General features: G+C 35.4%; 2 protein-coding genes across 2 annotated transcripts in view; one reads left to right on the top strand and one right to left on the bottom strand.

Annotated features, from left to right (window-relative positions):
* Window positions 1-22,662, top strand: part of rec114 (REC114 meiotic recombination protein) — a gene marked incomplete at its 5' end in the record, with an annotated part of 27,890 nt that extends 5,228 nt beyond the window's left edge. The window contains 6 exons of the mRNA XM_079826177.1: window positions 1,228-1,317; window positions 14,645-14,728; window positions 15,123-15,305; window positions 18,006-18,077; window positions 18,182-18,347; window positions 22,354-22,662. Coding sequence (XP_079682303.1) covers window positions 1,228-1,317; window positions 14,645-14,728; window positions 15,123-15,305; window positions 18,006-18,077; window positions 18,182-18,346 — 594 coding nt within the window. The 3' untranslated portion in view covers window position 18,347; window positions 22,354-22,662. The remainder of the gene's footprint in view (window positions 1-1,227; window positions 1,318-14,644; window positions 14,729-15,122; window positions 15,306-18,005; window positions 18,078-18,181; window positions 18,348-22,353) is intronic.
* The window catches only part of nptnb (neuroplastin b), a 100,522-nt gene continuing 99,128 nt past the window's right edge, over window positions 21,410-22,803 (bottom strand). Inside the window, exons 7-9 of the mRNA XM_079825841.1 lie at window positions 22,666-22,687; window positions 22,508-22,590; window positions 21,410-22,422 (exon numbers count right to left, since the gene is read on the bottom strand). Coding sequence (XP_079681967.1) covers window positions 22,530-22,590; window positions 22,666-22,687 — 83 coding nt within the window. The 3' untranslated portion in view covers window positions 21,410-22,422; window positions 22,508-22,529. The remainder of the gene's footprint in view (window positions 22,423-22,507; window positions 22,591-22,665; window positions 22,688-22,803) is intronic.

Below are 22,803 nucleotides of genomic sequence, written 5' to 3'. Positions count from 1 at the left end.
GTTTGATTTCTAGGGCGTTGTTAAGTGGATGCTGGGTGTTTTGTTTGATTTCTAGGGCGCTGTTAAGTGGATGCTGGGTGTTTTGTTTGATTTCTAGGGCGTTGTTAAGTGGATGCTGGGTGTTTTGGATGGTTTCTAGGGCGTTGTTAAGTGGATGCTGGGGGTTTTGTTTGATTTCTAGGGCGTTGTTAAGTGGATGCTGGGTGTTTTGGATGGTTTCTAGGGCGTTGTTAAGTGGATGCTGGGTGTTTTGTTTGATTTCTAGGGCGCTGTTAAGTGGATGCTGGGTGTTTTGTTTGATTTCTAGGGCGTTGTTAAGTGGATGCTGGGTGTTTTGGATGGTTTCTAGGGCGTTGTTAAGTGGATGCTGGGTGTTTTGGATGGTTTCTAGGGCGTTGTTATGTTAAGTGGGTGCTGGGTGTTTTGTTTGATTTCTAGGGCGTTGTTAAGTGGATGCTGGGTGTTTTGTTTGATTTCTAGGGCGTTGTTAAGTGGATGCTGGGTGTTTTGTTTGATTTCTAGGGCGTTGTTAAGTGGATGCTGGGTGTTTTGTTTGATTTCTAGGGCGTTGTTAAGTGGATGCTGGGTGTTTTGGATGGTTTCTAGGGCGTTGTTAAGTGGATGCTGGGGGTTTTGTTTGATTTCTAGGGCGTTGTTAAGTGGATGCTGGGTGTTTTGGATGGTTTCTAGGGCGTTGTTAAGTGGATGCTGGGTGTTTTGTTTGATTTCTAGGGCGTTGTTAAGTGGATGCTGGGTGTTTTGTTTGATTTCTAGGGCGTTGTTAAGTGGATGCTGGGTGTTTTGTTTGATTTCTAGGTCGTTGTTAAGTGGATGCTGGGTGTTTTGTTTGATTTCTAGGGCGTTGTTAAGTGGATGCTGGGGGTTTTGTTTGATTTCTAGGGCGTTGTTAAGTGGATGCTGGGTGTTTTGGATGGTTTCTAGGGCGTTGTTAAGTGGATGCTGGGGGTTTTGTTTGATTTCTAGGGCGTTGTTAAGTGGATGCTGGGTGTTTTGGATGGTTTCTAGGGCGTTGTTAAGTGGATGCTGGGTGCTTTGTTTGATTTCTAGGGCGTTGTTAAGTGGATGCTGGGTGTTTTGTTTGATTTCTAGGGCGTTGTTAAGTGGATGCTGGGGGTTTTGTGTTGTTGCTTACCTGCTCAAATTGAGTCCACCCTCAAGTCTCTGTTCTAATCCCAGAAACACTTTCATAATTGTTGTTTCTTTCAGATTTTCGAGTCCAGTGAAAGCGCTGGCCAGCTGGAGCTGAATATTCTGGGCTCTGGTCATCTGCTAGTATCTCAAGGCCAGGAACTCTTGGTAAGATTATGTAAAAACACTATCTGTCCAGTGACCAATAAATATGTTTTTTTGGGGCTTGTTGGCCGTTTATGAAATGGTGCTCTCTAAGCCGTCAACACTCTTCTTCCCATCAGGCTGTAAGTGCAGGGTCAGGATAGCGCAGGTTCCACTGAGCCCATCATAAGAGCTTGACCGTATTTCTTTTCACCCGCAGAAAGAACAGCATAATCCCCTTCCCGTCCCGCCGGGACTGTCGCTGTCCTTTAGAGATTTCCAGGCTGAGTGCTTCGGATATCTCCCCAGAATAAGCCTCAATCTTGGACTCGTGCACACAATAGTCTCTGGCTCCTCATGGTGCATTTGGAGAATGAGGCACATTTTGAGCTTTTATGCAGAACAACAGAGCCTAACGAGGGCCCATCCAGAGCAAAGCATTGGGTGATTCTTAGAGCAGGAGCCGGCGTCCTGTCATGGATATGTGTCTATAATCTGAACACTTTTTTATGATATCCAGCAAGTTTACAAAGTAGTTTCCTAATGCAATAAAGCTCTACATTACTTTTTCCATGTCCATCAAATGTGTTTCCGAAAATCAGGAGGAAAAAGTTTTTGTTCTAAACATTATCTAATTGTTCTTTACTTGCACAGCAAACAAGAAAGTGCAAAGACATTTTTTTTTAGTATGGAAGCTTGTTTCCGCCACAGAATAAAAAATAAAAAAGGTAATTCTGATTTTATAACTTGCAACTGTGACTTTATATCACGCAATTCTGACTTTATATCTCTCAATTCTGACTTTACATCTCGCAATTCTGACTTTACATCTCGCAATTCTGACTTTACATCTCGCAATTCTGACTTTACATCTCGCAATTCTGACTTTATATCGCAATTCTGACTTTATATCACACAATTCTGACTTTATATCGCAATTCTGACTTTATATCGCAATTCTGACTTTATATCTCTCAATTCTGACTTTATATCGCAATTCTGACTTTATATCTCTCAATTCTGACTTTACATCTCGCAATTCTGACTTTACATCTCGCAATTCTGACTTTACATCTCGCAATTCTGACTTTACATCTCGCAATTCTGACTTTATATCGCAATTCTGACTTTATATCACACAATTCTGACTTTATATCGCAATTCTGACTTTATATCGCAATTCTGACTTTATATCACACAATTCTGACTTTATATCTCGCAATTCCGACAATTCCGACTTTATATCACTCCATTCTGACTTTATATCGCAATTCCGACTTTACATCTCGCAATTCTGACTTTATATCGCAATTCCGACTTTATATCTTGCAATTCTGACAATTCCGACTTTATATCACTCAATTCTGACTTTATATTGCAATTCCGACTTTATATCTCGCAATTCTGACTTTATATCTCACAATTCCGACTTTATATCACTCAATTCTGACTTTATATTGCAATTCCGACTATATCTCGCAATTCTGACTTTATATCTCGCAATTCTGACTTTATATCTGGCAATTCTGACTTTATATCTCGCAATTCCGACAATTCCGACTGTATATCACTCATTTCTGACATTATATCGCAATTCTGACTTTATATCTTGCAATTCTGACTTTATATCTCTCAATTCTGACTTTAAATCTCTCAATTCTGACTTTATATCCCAATTCCGACTTTATATCTCGCAATTCCGACTTTATATCTCACAATTCTGACTTTACATCTCGCAATTCTGACTTTATATCACACAATTCTGACTTTATATCGCAATTCAGACTTTATATCGCAATTCTGACTTTATATCTCACAATTCTGATTTTATATCTCACAATTCTGACTTTATATCTCGCAATTCCGAGAATTCCGACTTTATATCGCAATTCCGACTTTGTATCTCGCAATTCTGACTTTGTATCTTGCAATTCTGACTTTAAATCTTGCAATTCCGACTTTATATCGCAATTCTGACTTTATATCTCACATTTGCGACTTTATTTCGCAATTATGACTTTTTAACACGCAATCCTGACATAACCGATTTATAACAGACCGGTGTCACAGACAGGGCTTAGATTAAGCCAGGATTAGGTCTTAGTTTAATTTGGACATTTAAGTAGCTTTTATAAACTCTTATAAATGTTAAAAACATTTCTGGTGTGCATCTTGAGACAAAACAATGCCACTGACATATTTTAAGATAACTCAGTGCAAATTGCTTTCAGTTAAAACAACTCAAACATGCATTTTAGTCTGGGTTTAAGTCTTAACCCTGGACTAGGGTTAAACCTTGTCTGTGAAACCGGCCATTAATCAAATCTTATCTTTAAGCATCTTTGCAGAGGGAAAAAAATCTGTTTTGAAGTTTTTTAGGTTAAAAATAAACTTAAATTGGCGGTGCAGCTTTTTAAAAATGTCATATATTAAATCCCTGCACTTTTATACATTATGCATCATGATGATAAATCAAGGAAAATAATGCTACTGATTTTACTGACAGAAGGTTTAAATCTAACATGCATTGTTTGAGCTGTTATAACTGAAAGCAACTTATCTTAAAATATGTCAGTGGCATTGTTTTGTCTCAAGATGCACACCTTTATATCTAAACTTAATTTAACTAAGACTTAATCCTGGCTTAATCTAAGCCCTGTCTGTGAAACCAGGCTCATGGTGATCATGACAGTCATCGCATTGAGGTTGTTAGTAGAGCCCCCTTCTGGCATGCTTGTGTAACAGCAAAAATACCTCACACTCAACGTCTCAATGGAGAAAATATCAACATCCATGCATTGTGGTGGGAACTTTTGTATTGGCAAAAAACATATACATAAAAATGTAGTTGTTAATTACAGTATGTTTGATCATTCAGTTTACAGTTTGATTGACAGCAGCCAGAAACACATCACATAAGCAGACTCTGCATCAGAAACACTGGAGGAGGATGCTCTGCTTATATGATGTGTTTCCAGCCTGATATAATCCTATTAAACGAGGCTCTGCTGGATAATGATGATTATAAAGTCAGAATTGCTAGATCACTATTCATTATATCACACAATTCTGACTTTATATCACACAATTCTGACTATATCTCGCAAGTCTGACTTTATATCTCGCAATTCTGACTTTATAACTCGCAATGACTATATCTTGCAAGTCTGACTTTATAACTCACAATTGCGACTATATCTCGCAAGTCTGACTTTATAACTCGCAATTGCGACTATATCTCACAAGTCGGACTTTATAACTCGCAATTGCGACTATATCTCGCAAGTCTGACTTTATAACTCGCAATTGCGACTATATCTTGCAAGTCTGACTTTATAACTCACAATTGCGACTATATCTCGCAAGTCTGACTTTATAACTCACAATTGCGACTATATCTTGCAATTCTGACTTTATATCTCACAATTCTGACTTTATATTACAATTCTGACCCAATATCTCTCGCAATTCTGACTTTATATCTCGCAATTGTGACATTATATCTCGCAAGTCTGACTTTATAACTCACAATTGCGACTATATCTTGCAATTCGGACTTTATATCTTGCAATTCTGACTTTATATCTCACAATTCTGACTTTATATTACAATTCTGACTCAATATCTCTCGCAATTCTGACTTTATATCTCGCAATTGTGACATTATATCTCGCAATTCTGACTTTATAACTCGCAATGACTATATCTTGCAAGTCTGACTTTATAACTCACAATTGCGACTATATCTCGCAAGTCTGACTTTATAACTCGCAATTGCGACTTATCTCACAAGTCGGACTTTATAACTTGCAATTGCGACTATATCTCGCAAGTCTGACTTTATAACTCGCAATTGCGACTTTATATCTTACAATTGCAACTATATCTCGCAAGTCTGACTTTATAACTCGCAATTGCGACTATATCTTGCAAGTCTGACTTTATAACTCACAATTGCGACTATATCTTGCAATTCTGACTTTATATCTCACAATTCTGACTTTATTTTACAATTCTGACTCAATATCTCTCGCAATTCTGACTTTATATCTTGCAATTGTGACATTATATCTCGCAAGTCTGACTTTATAACTCGCAATTGCGACTATATCTTGCAATTCTGACTTTATATCTTGCAATTCTGACTTTACATCTCACAATTCTGACTTTATATTACAATTCTGACTCAATATCTCTCGCAATTCTGACTTTATATCTCGCAATTGTGACATTATATCTCGCAAGTCTGACTTTATAACTCACAATTGCGACTATATCTTGCAATTCGGACTTTATATCTTGCAATTCTGACTTTATATCTCACAATTCTGACTTTATATTACAATTCTGACTCAATATCTCTCGCAATTCTGACTTTATAACTCGCAATTGCGACTTATCTCACAAGTCGGACTTTATAACTCGCAATTGCGACTTTATATCTTACAATTGCAACTATATCTCGCAAGTCTGACTTTATAACACGCAATTGCGACTATATCTTGCAATTCTGACTTTATATCTCACAATTCTGACTTTATATTACAATTCTGACTCAATATCTCTCGCAATTCTGACTTTATATCTCGCAATTGTGACATTATATCTCGCAAGTCTGACTTTATAACACGCAATTGCGACTATATCTTGCAATTCTGACTTTATATCTTGCAATTCTGACTTTATATTACAATATGACTCAATATCTCTCGCAATTCTGACTTTATATCTCGCAATTGTGACATTATATCTCGCAATTCTGACTTTATAACTCGCAATGACTATATCTTGCAAGTCTGACTTTATATCTTGCAATTCTGACTTTATATTACAATATGACTCAATATCTCTCGCAATTCTGACTTTATATCTCGCAATTGTGACATTATATCTCGCAATTCTGACTTTATAACTCGCAATGACTATATCTTGCAAGTCTGACTTTATAACTCACAATTGCGACTATATCTCGCAAGTCTGACTTTATAACTCACAATTGCGACTATATCTCGCAAGTCTGACTTTATAACTCGCAATTGCGACTATATCTCACAAGTCTGACTTTATAACTCGCAATTGCGACTTTATATCTTACAATTGCAACTATATCTCGCAAGTCTGACTTTATAACTCGCAATTGCGACTATATCTTGCAAGTCTGACTTTATAACTCACAATTGCGACTATATCTCGCAAGTCTGACTTTATAACTCACAATTGCGACTATATCTTGCAATTCTGACTTTATATCTCACAATTCTGACTTTATATTACAATTCTGACTCAATATCTCTCGCAATTCTGACTTTATATCTCGCAATTGTGACATTATATCTCGCAAGTCTGACTTTATAACTCGCAATTGCGACTATATCTTGCAATTCTGACTTTATATCTTGCAATTATGACTTTATATCTCACAATTCTGACTTTATATTACAATTCTGACTCAATATCTCTCGCAATTCTGACTTTATATCTCGCAATTGTGACATTATATCTCGCAAGTCTGACTTTATAACTCACAATTGCGACTATATCTTGCAATTCGGACTTTATATCTTGCAATTCTGACTTTATATCTCACAATTCTGACTTTATATTACAATTCTGACTCAATATCTCTCGCAATTCTGACTTTATATCTCGCAATTGTGACATTATATCTCGCAATTCTGACTTTATAACTCGCAATGACTATATCTTGCAAGTCTGACTTTATAACTCACAATTGCGACTATATCTCGCAAGTCTGACTTTATAACTCGCAATTGCGACTATATCTCACAAGTCTGACTTTATAACTCACAATTGCGACAATATCTCGCAAGTCTGACTTTATAACTCACAATTGCGACTTTATATCTCGCAAGTCTGACTTTATATCTCACAAGTCTGACTTTATAACTCGCAATTCTGACTTTATATCTCGCAAGTCTGACTTTATAACTCACAATTGCGACTATATCTCACAAGTCTGACTTTATAACTCACAATTGCGACTATATCTCGCAAGTCTGACTTTATATCTCACAATTGCGACTATATCTCGCAAGTCTGACTTTATAACTCACAATTGTGACTATATCTCGCAAGTCTGACTTTATAACTCACAATTGCGACTATATCTCACAAGTCTGACTTTATAACTCACAATTGCGACTTTATATCTCGCAAGTCTGACTTTATATCTCACAAGTCTGACTTTATAACTCACAATTGCGACTATATCTCACAAGTCTGACTTTATAACTCACAATTGCGACTATATCTCGCAAGTCTGACTTTATAACTCACAATTGCGACTTTATATCTCACAAGTCTGACTTTATAACTCGCAATTCTGACTTTATATCTCACAAGTCTGACTTTATAACTCACAATTGCGACTATATCTCACAAGTCTGACTTTATAACTCGCAATTGTGACTATATCTCGCAAGTCTGACTTTATATCTTACAATTCTGACTTTATATTACAATTCTTACTCAATATCTCTCGCAATTCTGACTTTATATCTCGCAAGTCTGACTTTATAACTCGCAATTGTGACTATATCTCGCAAGTCTGACTTTATATCTTACAATTCTGACTTTATATTACAATTCTTACTCAATATCTCTCGCAATTGTGACATTATATCTCGCAAGTCTGACTTTATAACTCGCAATTGCGACTATATCTTGCAATTCTGACTTTATATCTCGCAATTGTGACATTATATCTCGCAAGTCTGACTTTATATCTTTATATGCTCTCATTTGTTAGTCGCTTTGGATAAAAGCATCTTCTAAATGACTAAATATCTCGCAAGTCTGACTTTATAACTCGCAATTTTGAGCGAAAAAGTCTCAATTATCTTTCAGTTTGATTGACAGCAGCCAGAAACACATCACATAAGCAGACTCTGCATCAGAAACACTGGAGGAGGATGCTCTGCTTATATGATGTGTTTCCAGCCTGATATAATCCTATTAAACGAGGCTCTGCTGGATAATGATGATTATAAAGTCAGAATTGCTAGATCACTATTCATTATATCACACAATTCCGACTTTATATCACACAATTCTGACTTTATATCTCACAATTCTGACTTTATATTACAATTCTGACTCAATATCTCTCGCAATTCTGACTTTATAACTCGCAATTGCGACTTATCTCACAAGTCGGACTTTATAACTCGCAATTGCGACTTTATATCTTACAATTGCAACTATATCTCGCAAGTCTGACTTTATAACACGCAATTGCGACTATATCTTGCAATTCTGACTTTATATCTCACAATTCTGACTTTATATTACAATTCTGACTCAATATCTCTCGCAATTCTGACTTTATATCTCGCAATTGTGACATTATATCTCGCAAGTCTGACTTTATAACACGCAATTGCGACTATATCTTGCAATTCTGACTTTATATCTTGCAATTCTGACTTTATATTACAATATGACTCAATATCTCTCGCAATTCTGACTTTATATCTCGCAATTGTGACATTATATCTCGCAATTCTGACTTTATAACTCGCAATGACTATATCTTGCAAGTCTGACTTTATATCTTGCAATTCTGACTTTATATTACAATATGACTCAATATCTCTCGCAATTCTGACTTTATATCTCGCAATTGTGACATTATATCTCGCAATTCTGACTTTATAACTCGCAATGACTATATCTTGCAAGTCTGACTTTATAACTCACAATTGCGACTATATCTCGCAAGTCTGACTTTATAACTCACAATTGCGACTATATCTCGCAAGTCTGACTTTATAACTCGCAATTGCGACTATATCTCACAAGTCTGACTTTATAACTCGCAATTGCGACTTTATATCTTACAATTGCAACTATATCTCGCAAGTCTGACTTTATAACTCGCAATTGCGACTATATCTTGCAAGTCTGACTTTATAACTCACAATTGCGACTATATCTCGCAAGTCTGACTTTATAACTCACAATTGCGACTATATCTTGCAATTCTGACTTTATATCTCACAATTCTGACTTTATATTACAATTCTGACTCAATATCTCTCGCAATTCTGACTTTATATCTCGCAATTGTGACATTATATCTCGCAAGTCTGACTTTATAACTCGCAATTGCGACTATATCTTGCAATTCTGACTTTATATCTTGCAATTATGACTTTATATCTCACAATTCTGACTTTATATTACAATTCTGACTCAATATCTCTCGCAATTCTGACTTTATATCTCGCAATTGTGACATTATATCTCGCAAGTCTGACTTTATAACTCACAATTGCGACTATATCTTGCAATTCGGACTTTATATCTTGCAATTCTGACTTTATATCTCACAATTCTGACTTTATATTACAATTCTGACTCAATATCTCTCGCAATTCTGACTTTATATCTCGCAATTGTGACATTATATCTCGCAATTCTGACTTTATAACTCGCAATGACTATATCTTGCAAGTCTGACTTTATAACTCACAATTGCGACTATATCTCGCAAGTCTGACTTTATAACTCGCAATTGCGACTTATCTCACAAGTCGGACTTTATAACTTGCAATTGCGACTATATCTCGCAAGTCTGACTTTATAACTCGCAATTGCGACTTTATATCTTACAATTGCAACTATATCTTGCAAGTCTGACTTTATAACTCGCAATTGCGACTATATCTCGCAAGTCTGACTTTATAACTCACAATTGCAACTATATCTTGCATTTCTGACTTTATATCTCACAATTCTGACTTTATATTACAATTCTGACTCAATATCTCTCGCAATTCTGACTTTATATCTTGCAATTGTGACATTATGGCCCGGTTTCACAAACATGGCTTAGACTAAGCCAGGATTAGGCCTTAGTTCAATTAGGACATTTAAGTAACTTTTATAAACGTGCCATATAAAAAAACATTGCTGGTGTGCATCTTGAGACAAAACAATGACACTGACATATTTTAAGATATCTCAGTGCAAGTTGCTTTCAGTTAAAACTGCTCAAACATGCATTTTAGTCTAGGACTAGCTTAAGCCTTGTCTGTGAAACCGGGGGTATATCTCGCAAGTCTGACTTTATAACTCGCAATTGCGACTATATCTTGCAATTGTGACATTGTATCTCGCAAGTCTGACTTTATATCTTTATATGCTCTCATTTGTTAGTCGCTTTGGATAAAAGCATCTTCTAAATGACTAAATATCTCGCAAGTCTGACTTTATAACTCACAATTTTGAGTGAAAAAGTCTCAATTATCTTTCAGTTTGATTGACAGCAGCCAGAAACACATCACATAAGCAGACTCTGCATCAGAAACACTGGAGGAGGATGCTCTGCTTATATGATGTGTTTCCAGCCTGATATAATCCTATTAAACGAGGCTCTGCTGGATAATGATGACTATAAAGTCAGAATTGCTAGATCACTATTCATTATATCACACAATTCCGACTTTATATCTCACAATTCTGACTTTATATCTGTTTCTTTGTTTCATAACATAAGATTAATGTTGGGAAAGTTAACTTGTAGATAAAGTACCCTATTTGAGATTGATTGTATATGAATGCATCACAAAAAATCCCGTGCTCTATGGGCACTGCCATTCATTTGTTTAGAAAGTTGTTTTGCACTCCGTGATAAAGGCACCTAATTTAAATTATTTTGCAAATATTAAATATACAGTCTAAATTACATTAGACGCTGCTCTCTTATGACTGGATATTTATGAAGCTTTTAAGGGTTTTTGGTGAATCGCACACACTGTTTTTGCACTGGTGTCAGATTCTCTCTGCTTGATCATTAATATTAATATCATGTTATCCAAGAAGAGTACGTCAAAAATGTGTTTCTACTGAGTAGATGCGACTTTATAACTCGCAATTGTGACTATATCTCGCAAGTCTGACTTTATAACACGCAATTGTGACTATATCTCGCAAGTCTGACTTTATAACTCGCAATTGTGACTATATCTCGCAAGTCTGACTTTATAACACGCAATTGTGACTATATCTCGCAAGTCTGACTTTATAACTCGCAATTGTGACTATATCTCGCAAGTCTGACTTTATATCTCACAATTCTGACTTTATAACTCGCAATTCTGACTTTATATCTCGCAAGTCTGACTTTATAACTCGCAATTCTGACTTTATATCTCGTAAGTCTGACTTTATATCTCACAAGTCTGACTTTATAACTCGCAATTCTGACTTTATATCTCGCAAGTCTGACTTTATAACTCGCAATTGTGACTCTGTCTTGCAAGTCTGACTTTATATCTCACAAGTCTGACTTTATAACTCGCAAGTCTGACTTTATAAATTACAATTGCGACTATATCTCGCAAGTCTGACTTTATAACACGCAATTGTGACTATATCTCGCAAGTCTGACTTTATAACTCGCAATTGTGACTCTGTCTTGCAAGTCTGACTTTATATCTCACAATTCTGACTTTATAACTCGCAATTCTGACTTTATATCTCGCAAGTCTGACTTTATAACTCGCAATTGTGACTATATCTTGCAAGTCTGACTTTATAACTCGCAATTCTGACTTTATATCTCGCAAGTCTGACTTTATATCTCACAAGTCTGACTTTATAACTCGCAAGTCTGACTTTATATCTCACAAGTCTGACTTTATAACTCGCAATTCTGACTTTATATCTCGCAAGTCTGACTTTATAACTCGCAATTGTGACTCTGTCTTGCAAGTCTGACTTTATATCTCGCAAGTCTGACTTTATAACTCGCAATTCTGACTTTATATCTCGCAAGTCTGACTTTATAACTCACAATTGCGACTATATCTCACAAGTCTGACTTTATAACTCGCAATTCTGACTTTATATCTCGCAAGTCTGACTTTATAACTCACAATTGCGACTATATCTCACAAGTCTGACTTTATAACTCACAATTGCGACTATATCTCGCAAGTCTGACTTTATAACTCACAATTGTGACTATATCTCGCAAGTCTGACTTTATATCTCACAAGTCTGACTTTATATCTCGCAAGTCTGACTTTATATCTCACAAGTCTGACTTTATAACTCGCAATTCTGACTTTATATCTCGCAAGTCTGACTTTATAACTCACAATTGCGACTATATCTCACAAGTCTGACTTTATAACTCACAATTGCGACTATATCTCGCAATTCTGACTTTATATCTCGCAAGTCTGACTTTATAACTCACAATTGCGACTATATCTCACAAGTCTGACTTTATAACTCACAATTGCGACAATATCTCACAAGTCTGACTTTATAACTCACAATTGCGACTTTATATCTCGCAAGTCTGACTTTATATCTCACAAGTCTGACTTTATAACTCGCAATTCTGACTTTATATCTCGCAAGTCTGACTTTATAACTCACAATTGCGACTATATCTCACAAGTCTGACTTTATAACTCACAATTGCGACTATATCTCGCAAGTCTGACTTTATATCTCACAATTCTGACTTTATATTACAATTCTTACTCAATATCTCTCGCAATTCTGACTTTATATCTTGCAATTGTGACATTATATCTCGCAAGTCTGACTTTATAACTCGCAATTGCAACTATATCTTGCAATTCTGACTTTATATCTCGCAATTGTGACATTATATCTCGCAAGTCTGACTTTATATCTTTATATGCTCTCATTTGTTAGTCGCTTTGGATAAAAGCATCTTCTAAATGACTAAATATCTCGCAAGTCTGACTTTATAACTCACAATTGCGACTATATCTCACAAGTCTGACTTTATAACTCACAATTGCGACTATATCTCGCAAGTCTGACTTTATAACTCACAATTGTGACTATATCTCGCAAGTCTGACTTTATATCTCACAAGTCTGACTTTATATCTCGCAAGTCTGACTTTATATCTCACAAGTCTGACTTTATAACTCGCAATTCTGACTTTATATCTCGCAAGTCTGACTTTATAACTCACAATTGCGACTATATCTCACAAGTCTGACTTTATAACTCACAATTGCGACTATATCTCGCAATTCTGACTTTATATCTCGCAAGTCTGACTTTATAACTCACAATTGCGACTATATCTCACAAGTCTGACTTTATAACTCACAATTGCGACAATATCTCGCAAGTCTGACTTTATAACTCACAATTGCGACTTTATATCTCGCAAGTCTGACTTTATATCTCACAAGTCTGACTTTATAACTCGCAATTCTGACTTTATATCTCGCAAGTCTGACTTTATAACTCACAATTGCGACTATATCTCACAAGTCTGACTTTATAACTCACAATTGCGACTATATCTCGCAAGTCTGACTTTATATCTCACAATTGCGACTATATCTCGCAAGTCTGACTTTATAACTCACAATTGTGACTATATCTCGCAAGTCTGACTTTATAACTCACAATTGCGACTATATCTCACAAGTCTGACTTTATAACTCACAATTGCGACTTTATATCTCGCAAGTCTGACTTTATATCTCACAAGTCTGACTTTATAACTCACAATTGCGACTATATCTCACAAGTCTGACTTTATAACTCACAATTGCGACTATATCTCGCAAGTCTGACTTTATAACTCACAATTGCGACTTTATATCTCACAAGTCTGACTTTATAACTCGCAATTCTGACTTTATATCTCACAAGTCTGACTTTATAACTCACAATTGCGACTATATCTCACAAGTCTGACTTTATAACTCGCAATTGTGACTATATCTCGCAAGTCTGACTTTATATCTTACAATTCTGACTTTATATTACAATTCTTACTCAATATCTCTCGCAATTCTGACTTTATATCTCGCAAGTCTGACTTTATAACTCGCAATTGTGACTATATCTCGCAAGTCTGACTTTATATCTTACAATTCTGACTTTATATTACAATTCTTACTCAATATCTCTCGCAATTGTGACATTATATCTCGCAAGTCTGACTTTATAACTCGCAATTGCGACTATATCTTGCAATTCTGACTTTATATCTCGCAATTGTGACATTATATCTCGCAAGTCTGACTTTATATCTTTATATGCTCTCATTTGTTAGTCGCTTTGGATAAAAGCATCTTCTAAATGACTAAATATCTCGCAAGTCTGACTTTATAACTCGCAATTTTGAGCGAAAAAGTCTCAATTATCTTTCAGTTTGATTGACAGCAGCCAGAAACACATCACATAAGCAGACTCTGCATCAGAAACACTGGAGGAGGATGCTCTGCTTATGATGTGTTTCCAGCCTGATATAATCCTATTAAACGAGGCTCTGCTGGATAATGATGATGTTGTCCTGTTTTCTTGTGTGTTTTTGTAGGAGGGTTTCTCTTTACTCAGTGCACAGAGCTTCCTGAAGATCCAGCACAAATCAGACAGTCTGCTGTTCAACATCACATTAAAGGTGAGAAGCAGCACTGCGACTTTTCACATTTACCTGTTTTGGATGAATGATCCGCAGGAACTCGTGATTTGTGCGTGTTGTCCTGGAGGCAGGCTCCGCCTCTTCGTCCTTGAAAGCAATAAACAATTTGAATATGCAAATTTGAAATAGCTGCTGCTGAGTGACCTTCAACTTACAGCTCAAAAACAGACTCTGTGGCTTGTTAATTAAGCTAATGATCGCTCTCCAACAAAAACAGACCTACTCATGAATACCACCATCTCTAATGAAGTTGTGATATGGTTGGATCCTGCAGTTGAAATGCAGCATTAATGTTCCTGGGGTTTGTTTTGTGCTGAATGTCGGATGAGTTTCTCATGGGATGTGTGTGTTCTGTGTTGTGTGTGTGTGTAAGGGCGAGAGCCGTTTGATCAGACTGCAGTTTGATGGCTGTAGTCGGGCAGAAGCTGCAGATTTCTGTGGTGAAGCTGTGGAGAAGCTGCAGGATTATGTTCCCGTCCAGGATCATCTGACCACACCAGCTCCTGCTGCACCATCCAATCCTGAAGAACCTGGAACATCTACACAGCAGCAGCAGGTTGGAAATATCCATCCATCCATCCACACATCCATCCATCCATCCATCCACACATCCATCCATCCATCCATCAATCATCCATTCACCCACCCATCCATCCATCCATCCATCCACACATCCATCCATCCATCCATCAATCATCCATTCACCCACCCATCCATCCATCCATCCATCCACACATCCATCCATCAATCATCCATTCACCCACCCATCCATCCATCCATCCACACATCCATCCATCCATCCATCAATCATCCATTCACCCACCCATCCATCCATCCATCCATCCATCAATCATCCATTGACCCACCCATCCATCCATCCATCCACACATCCATCCATCCATCCATCCATCCATCAATCATCCATTCACCCACCCATCCATCCATCCACACATCCATCCATCCATCATCCATTCACCCACCCATCCATCCATCCACAGATCCATCCATCCATCCATCCATCAATCATCCATTCACCCACCCATCCATCCATCCACAGATCCATCCATCCATCCATCCATCAATCATCCATTCACCCACCCATCCATCCACAGATCCATCCATCCATCCATCCATCCATCCATCAATCATCCATTCACCCACCCACCCATCCATCCACTCATCCGTCCGTCCATCCACCCATCCATCATCATCATCCATAAACCCACCCACCCATCCATCTACCCACCTACTCACCCACCCACCCACCCATCCATCCATCCATCCATCCATCCATCCATCCATCAACCCATCTGTCCATCCACACATCCATCCATCAATCATCCATTCACCCACCCATCCATCCATCCGTCCTTCCATCCATCCATCCATCATCATCCACCCATCAATCCATCCATCCACACATCCATCCACTCATCCACCCGTCCTTCCATCCATCCATCATCCGTCCATCCATACATTCATTCACCCATCCACCCACCTACCCATCCATCCATTTAATCCATCCACCCATCCGTCCACCCACCCATCCACCCATCCATCATCAATCATCCATTCACCCACCCACCCATCCATCCACTCATCCATCCACTCATCCGTCTGTCTATCCACCCATCCATCATCATCCATAAACCCACCCACACATCCATCTACCCACCTACTCACCCACCCACCCACCCATCCGTCCATCCACACATCCATCCATCCATTCATCAATCATCCATTCACCCACCCATCCATCCAGCCATCCATCCATCCGTCCTTCCATCCATCCACACATCCATCCACTCATCCATCCATCCATCATCCATCCACCCGTCCATCCATACATTCATTCACCCATCCACCCACCTACCCATCCATCCATTTAATCCATCCACCCATCCATCAATCCATCCACCCATCCATCAATCCATCCATCCATCCATCTATCAATCCATCCATCTAATAATCCATCCACCCATCCTCCATAAACCCACCCACCCATCCATCCATCCACCCATCAGTCCATCCATCAGTCCATACACCCACCCATCTGTCCATCCACTGACCCATTCATCCATCCACCCACTCACTCAACCATCCGTCCACACATCCATCCATCAATCCATCCACCCATCCATCAATCCATCCATCCATCCATCTATCAATCCATCCATCTAATAATCCATCCACCCATCCATCCATCCTCCATAAACCCACCCACCCATCCATTCATCCATCCACCGTCCACCCATCAGTCCATCCATCCGTCCATACACCCACCCATCAGTCCATCCACTGACCCATTCATCCATCCACCCACTCACTCAACCATCCGTCCACACATCCATCCATCCATCCATTTAATGTTAATGTTAAAGGGTAAACTATGGGGAAATAACGGTATGCACTACTAGAGCTGCTTTCTATCTTGACTTATCGTACATATATATTATATTTATTTATATATATACATATACATAATATTTATATCCAGCGATAAACAGATAAAATGAAGTGTGACGATTAATTAATATAATGTTATGCACAACAGATTATTTAGGAGGAAATAATGTAGGACAGAATTTAATTGGAACATGACACAACTGTGATTTTATGGATTATTATTCGTTTTTCTTTGGTTGGACAGCAGAAATAATTTAGCAAATCATCATATTTTAATGAAATAGTATGAAATATTATATAGCTACCAAACTATCAGGACATACTGCACATAATATTTATATCAAGCGATAAACAGGCAACACGATTAATGCATGTAATGTGACGTATAACAGATTATTTAGGATGTAACAGAATGATTGATTAATATTAGCTTTTCCCAGGTTAGTCACAGAAATCGTCTTGAACCAATTTAATGTGCATAATTAGACCAGGAACATCTATTAGAAAATACATTACTGAATGTTAATTTTGAGTTTTCGTCACTAGGTGGTGCTGTGGCCACACAATGATATTAAATGTTGGACTAGAGTGAAATAATCCCACCCTCAGATGAACTGCTTCTTTGTGGATCTGAGATGTGAATACACAGACCTCAGGCTCTAAAGATAGTGAACACAAGCACAAAGGGAAGTCTCTCGCTGTAAAATATGGTTAGTGACATTGTCTCCCCGCGGCAGGGATGAGAAAGATTGTCAGGGATGAGGACATTCAATTAGTAATGAGGGAATTGATCGGCTCCGTGTGAGTCTTGAGATTATAATGAATGGATCCATTTCTGTTTCCACTTCAGGCCCCTGAAGATGCTCCACGGGAGACCCCTGCCGTTGCCATGGGAACGCTGTCAATCAAACACCTTTCTCAGGTAGCATCGCTGGATTAGATGCTGATATTTTAATGTGACCTCTGAGATGTCATCCATGAAGTGCACACTGACTTTTTCATGCATTATAATGTCTTCCTCTTCAGTACTTCCTGGGCGAGTGTGAGCTGTCCCTGCCGATGGCGTATCATCAGTGCACGCTGCCCTCTGGAGACCTGGAGGCGTTACTGCGCCTCTGTCTGCTGGACGCTGGCTTTCCTGCTTTCGTAGAGGAAGTCGAGAAGAAGCTAAAGGAGCTTGTGCAAGAATGAGGTAGAGCCGCGCTCTCAAACGCAGAGCTGGGACTCTTACACTCAATCATTCACTCAAATAAATATTAATAAAATATGAATGTTAGATTGAAATAATGCTGTAAGTTGTACTAAAATTACTAAGTAAAAATACAATTATGATAAAAATTCATTAAAATGAAACAAAAAATATGAAAACTCATTCAAAACATTAATATAAAAAACACGACTCAAAGCAAAACAAATAAAAATGGCAAAAGCATATAGCAAAATTATTAAAACTATATTTAAAATATAATAGAAATATTTTTTTAAAAACTGATAAAAATTATAAAAGCACATACAATTACTAAAACTAAAACATTTATATATATATATATATATATATAAATATAAATAATGGACTAAAACTGAAATAAAAATAAAATAGAAATATAAAAAAAAATGATGAGCACATATTACTAAAATTAAAATAAACCCCAAAAACATGAAAATCAAAATTCATTCAAAACATTAATATAAAAAACACGACTCAAAGCAAAACAAATAAAAATGGCAAAAGCATACAGCAAAATTATTAAAACTATATTTAAAATATAATAGAAATATTTTTTAAAAAACTGATAAAAATTATAAAAGCACATAAAATTACTTAAACTAAAATAAATAAATAAATAAATAAATATATATATATATATATATATATATATATATATATATATATATATATATATATATATATATATATATATATATATATATATATATATATATATATATATATATATATATATATATTTAATGGACTAAAACTGAAATAAAAATAAAATATAAATATAAAAAAACTGATAAAAGCACATAACATTACTAAAATTAAAATAAACCCCAAAAATATGAAAATCAAAATTCATTCAAAACATTAATACAAAAAAAAAACACCACTCAAAGTCAAAACAATTAAAAATGGCAAAACTGATAAAAAGAATAACAGTACATATCATTTCTCAAATTAAAATGAAAACAAAAAAATTATTAAAACTCATTCATAACATTAATATAAAAAAACACGACTCAAAGTCAAAACAAATAAAAATGGCAAAAGCTTATAGCAGAATTACTAAAACTACATTTAAAATAAAAAATATTTAAAATAATATATAATATTAGACTAAAACTGAAATAAATATAAAATAGAAATATAAAAAAAAACTGATCAAAATGATAAAAGCACATAAAATTGCTAAAATTAAAACTCATCCAAAATATTAATACTAAAATTAAAATATTATAAGGTTGTAAAATAAAAATATTATAAATACATATATATATAATATACATATATAATATATACTAAAATATAAATATTAATAGTATATAAAAAATAACTGTTCAAAATTAAAACCAATAAAAATGACAAAAGCACATAAAAAACTGGAACTAAAATAAAAATAAAATAGTAATATAAAAAAACTGCAAGCACATCAAATTACTAAAATTAAAATAAACCCCAAAAATATGAAAATTAAAACTTATCCAAAATATTAATACAAAAACGTTATATGTTTAAAACTAAATGTAAAATATAAATATAATAAATACATGTAATATATTATATACTATAATACTATATATAATATATACTATAATATAAATACTATAATAGTATATAAAAAATAAATCAAATCAACACCAATTGAAAAAAACAAAAGCACATAAAATTACTAAAACTGGAACTAAAATTATAATAAAATAGCCAATTCAAAAAATAATAAATACTATAAGTTTATAAATAATATTAAAATAACTGCTCAAAATCAAAACTAATAAATGTTTAATAAAATAATAAACAATAAAAATATTAAATAAATAATAATGTTTAAGAATAAAAATTTAAAATAAAACATTTATATATGTATACAGGGCTGGACATTAAGCTTGTTCACATGCTTGTCCTTCGGACAAGTAAATCTGTCATCCACTTGTCCGAGTAAAAAATGTGCTTGTCCGGAAAAAAAATATATATTTTTTTGTGTGTGTGTTGTAAATAAAATGTATTCTGAAGCAATATTCTCACCAGTGTTCAATCAGCTTTGACATATGCATATTTGTGATATTTTTACCTTTTATAAAGGGCATTTTTCCCCTAATCTTGTTAAATATAGGCTATGATTCAGATTTCCTTTTATATTCTTAAATTGGATCAATAAATTAAATTAGAAGACGACACTGGCTGTTACACTGAAAAATGACAACTTGCTTAAATATTGTTATGAGATTGTTTTAAATATTTTTTAATACAAATAAGAAATGTTGGAAAGATGAAACTAAAGCATCAGTAGGTGGCGCTGTGACCGTCTGAATGAGCGAGTCATTGAGTCGATTCGTTCAAACGGCTGATTCGGCTGAATAAATACAATAATATTTTATGAATAATACTAAAATAACTGCGCAAATGTAAAACCAATAAAAATGTCAAAAGCACATAAAATTACTCAAACTGGAACTAAAATTAAAATAAAATAGCCAATTCAAAACATTAATAAATACTAAAAGTTTATAAATAATATTAAAATAGCTGCTCAAAATCAAAACTAATAAAAATGTTTAATAAAATAATAAACAATAAAAAGTTAAATAAATAATAAAAATTTTAATAATACAAATTTTAAATAAAACATTTATATATATATAACTAAAGCTAATAATAAACTATAATAAATACAATAATATTTTATAAATAATACTAAAATAACTGCTAAAAATTAAAATCAATAAAAATGTCAAAAGCACATAAAATGACTGGAACTAAAATGAAAATAAAATAGCCAATTCAAAACATTAATAAATATTATAATAGTTTATAAATGACTGCTCAAATCAAAACGAATAAAAATGGCGAAAGCTCATAGCAGAATTATTACAAATAAAATGAAAACTTATATACTGTATGTGCGTATAGTGTGTGTGTGTGTATATATAATTAAAGCCAATTCAAAACTATAATAGTATATAAATAATACGAATTACGCCTCTGATAAACTCCGCCCCATTGGTTAAGCTTTACAGAATAACACAGAAACGCCGGCGTATTTTTGGAACCTTTATTCTGAAAAAGGAAACAATTGGTTTGACATAGTTTGTAATGGCTTTAGCTCCACCCACTTCCTCCCGTGTATGTTGGTCCATTGTTATAGTGTTGTCATGCAACCACAGCAGTGCATTTCAAACGCAGAGCACCCTTATCACACTTATAAAGCTTTATTATCTCCGAAATTAAACAAACCCGCCCCACCTTACAATTGTCAATAGGTCTATATGAATACATATTGCATAGGATTATAGCCATGCTGTACAAGAATCATCTTTTCTCTAAAAAGAAACGACATTTAAATAAAAAAAAGATATATTCTTTTTCTTTTTACAGATGCTATCGTAATATTTGAACAGTTACAGCACCACATTTACAAGACGTCTAAATAACTCTAGAAAATAAATGTTTACATGTATCCATTTCATTTAATACAATATCAGCTTTTTAAGATTAAATACTGTTCTGCCACTCACAAAGGTTCTCGCATTCTAGTTTAAGACAAAAACACCTCCTTTTAGTATTGGATGATAAACTGTACAAAGATGATTCCTCACTTTTTTATCCATTTAAATTTCTTTAAAAACACACGCATACGCATACACTCACGCACACACACACACACACACACAGGTTATTCATTTGGATGCAACGCCATTTAAAGTAACAATAGAAAAACGATATCTGAGTCTTATTAGATTATGTTATTGCATGCATTCGAGACGACATGTAGATATGAAAAATAATTAGTGCAGCAGGAGGGCATGATAAAAGAAAGAAATGCAACGTCAACAGCACATGTAGTAAAATCGTCATCATCAGCGTCCGCATTCACACAGATCATGAGCCTGGATAAGGCAAACTTAAGACAGTCTTTATTGTTCGTTTCTGCCAGTGTAATGCTGTCGTTATTGTTGTTTTTCTTCCCCACGTGAGGCAGGATGTGCGTCGCTGAAAGCGCCAGGAGCGCCTCCTCTCCTCCGTATGCTCAGGATATGCAGTTGGTCGTCTGGAGACGGGAAGCGGGAAGGGATTTAGTCAACTAAAGGGAACATGCCGGTTTGTAACAGGAGAATGAACTGTAATGCGCAAACCTTCAGCGCTCCTCTACGTTGGTCAGTTGGTGTTCCGCTGCCGTAGGTTTTTGTCTTTGTGGTTGTTCGTGGAGTTCGTTTTTCTGGAGGACAGACGTGTTCACAGTCAACACACACACTTTTTAACGTTTTAATAAATGCATAAATTGTGTTCTTACATTGGTGCGACTGGTTCATCATCTTCATCGGGGTCGAGGCCAAGGTGAAGAACATGCAAGAAAACACACACATCCATCACACTGGTTTCATGGAACACAAAATGAGCTGATCGTTATTTCACTTTAAATGGTCATTGT

This window comes from Gobio gobio, assembly GCF_949357685.1.
Source record: "Gobio gobio genome assembly, chromosome: 9".
Taxonomy (NCBI): Eukaryota; Metazoa; Chordata; class Actinopteri; order Cypriniformes; family Gobionidae; genus Gobio; species Gobio gobio.
Note: the sequence above shows the minus strand (reverse complement) of the source record. Positions and strands in the feature narration are given on the sequence as shown.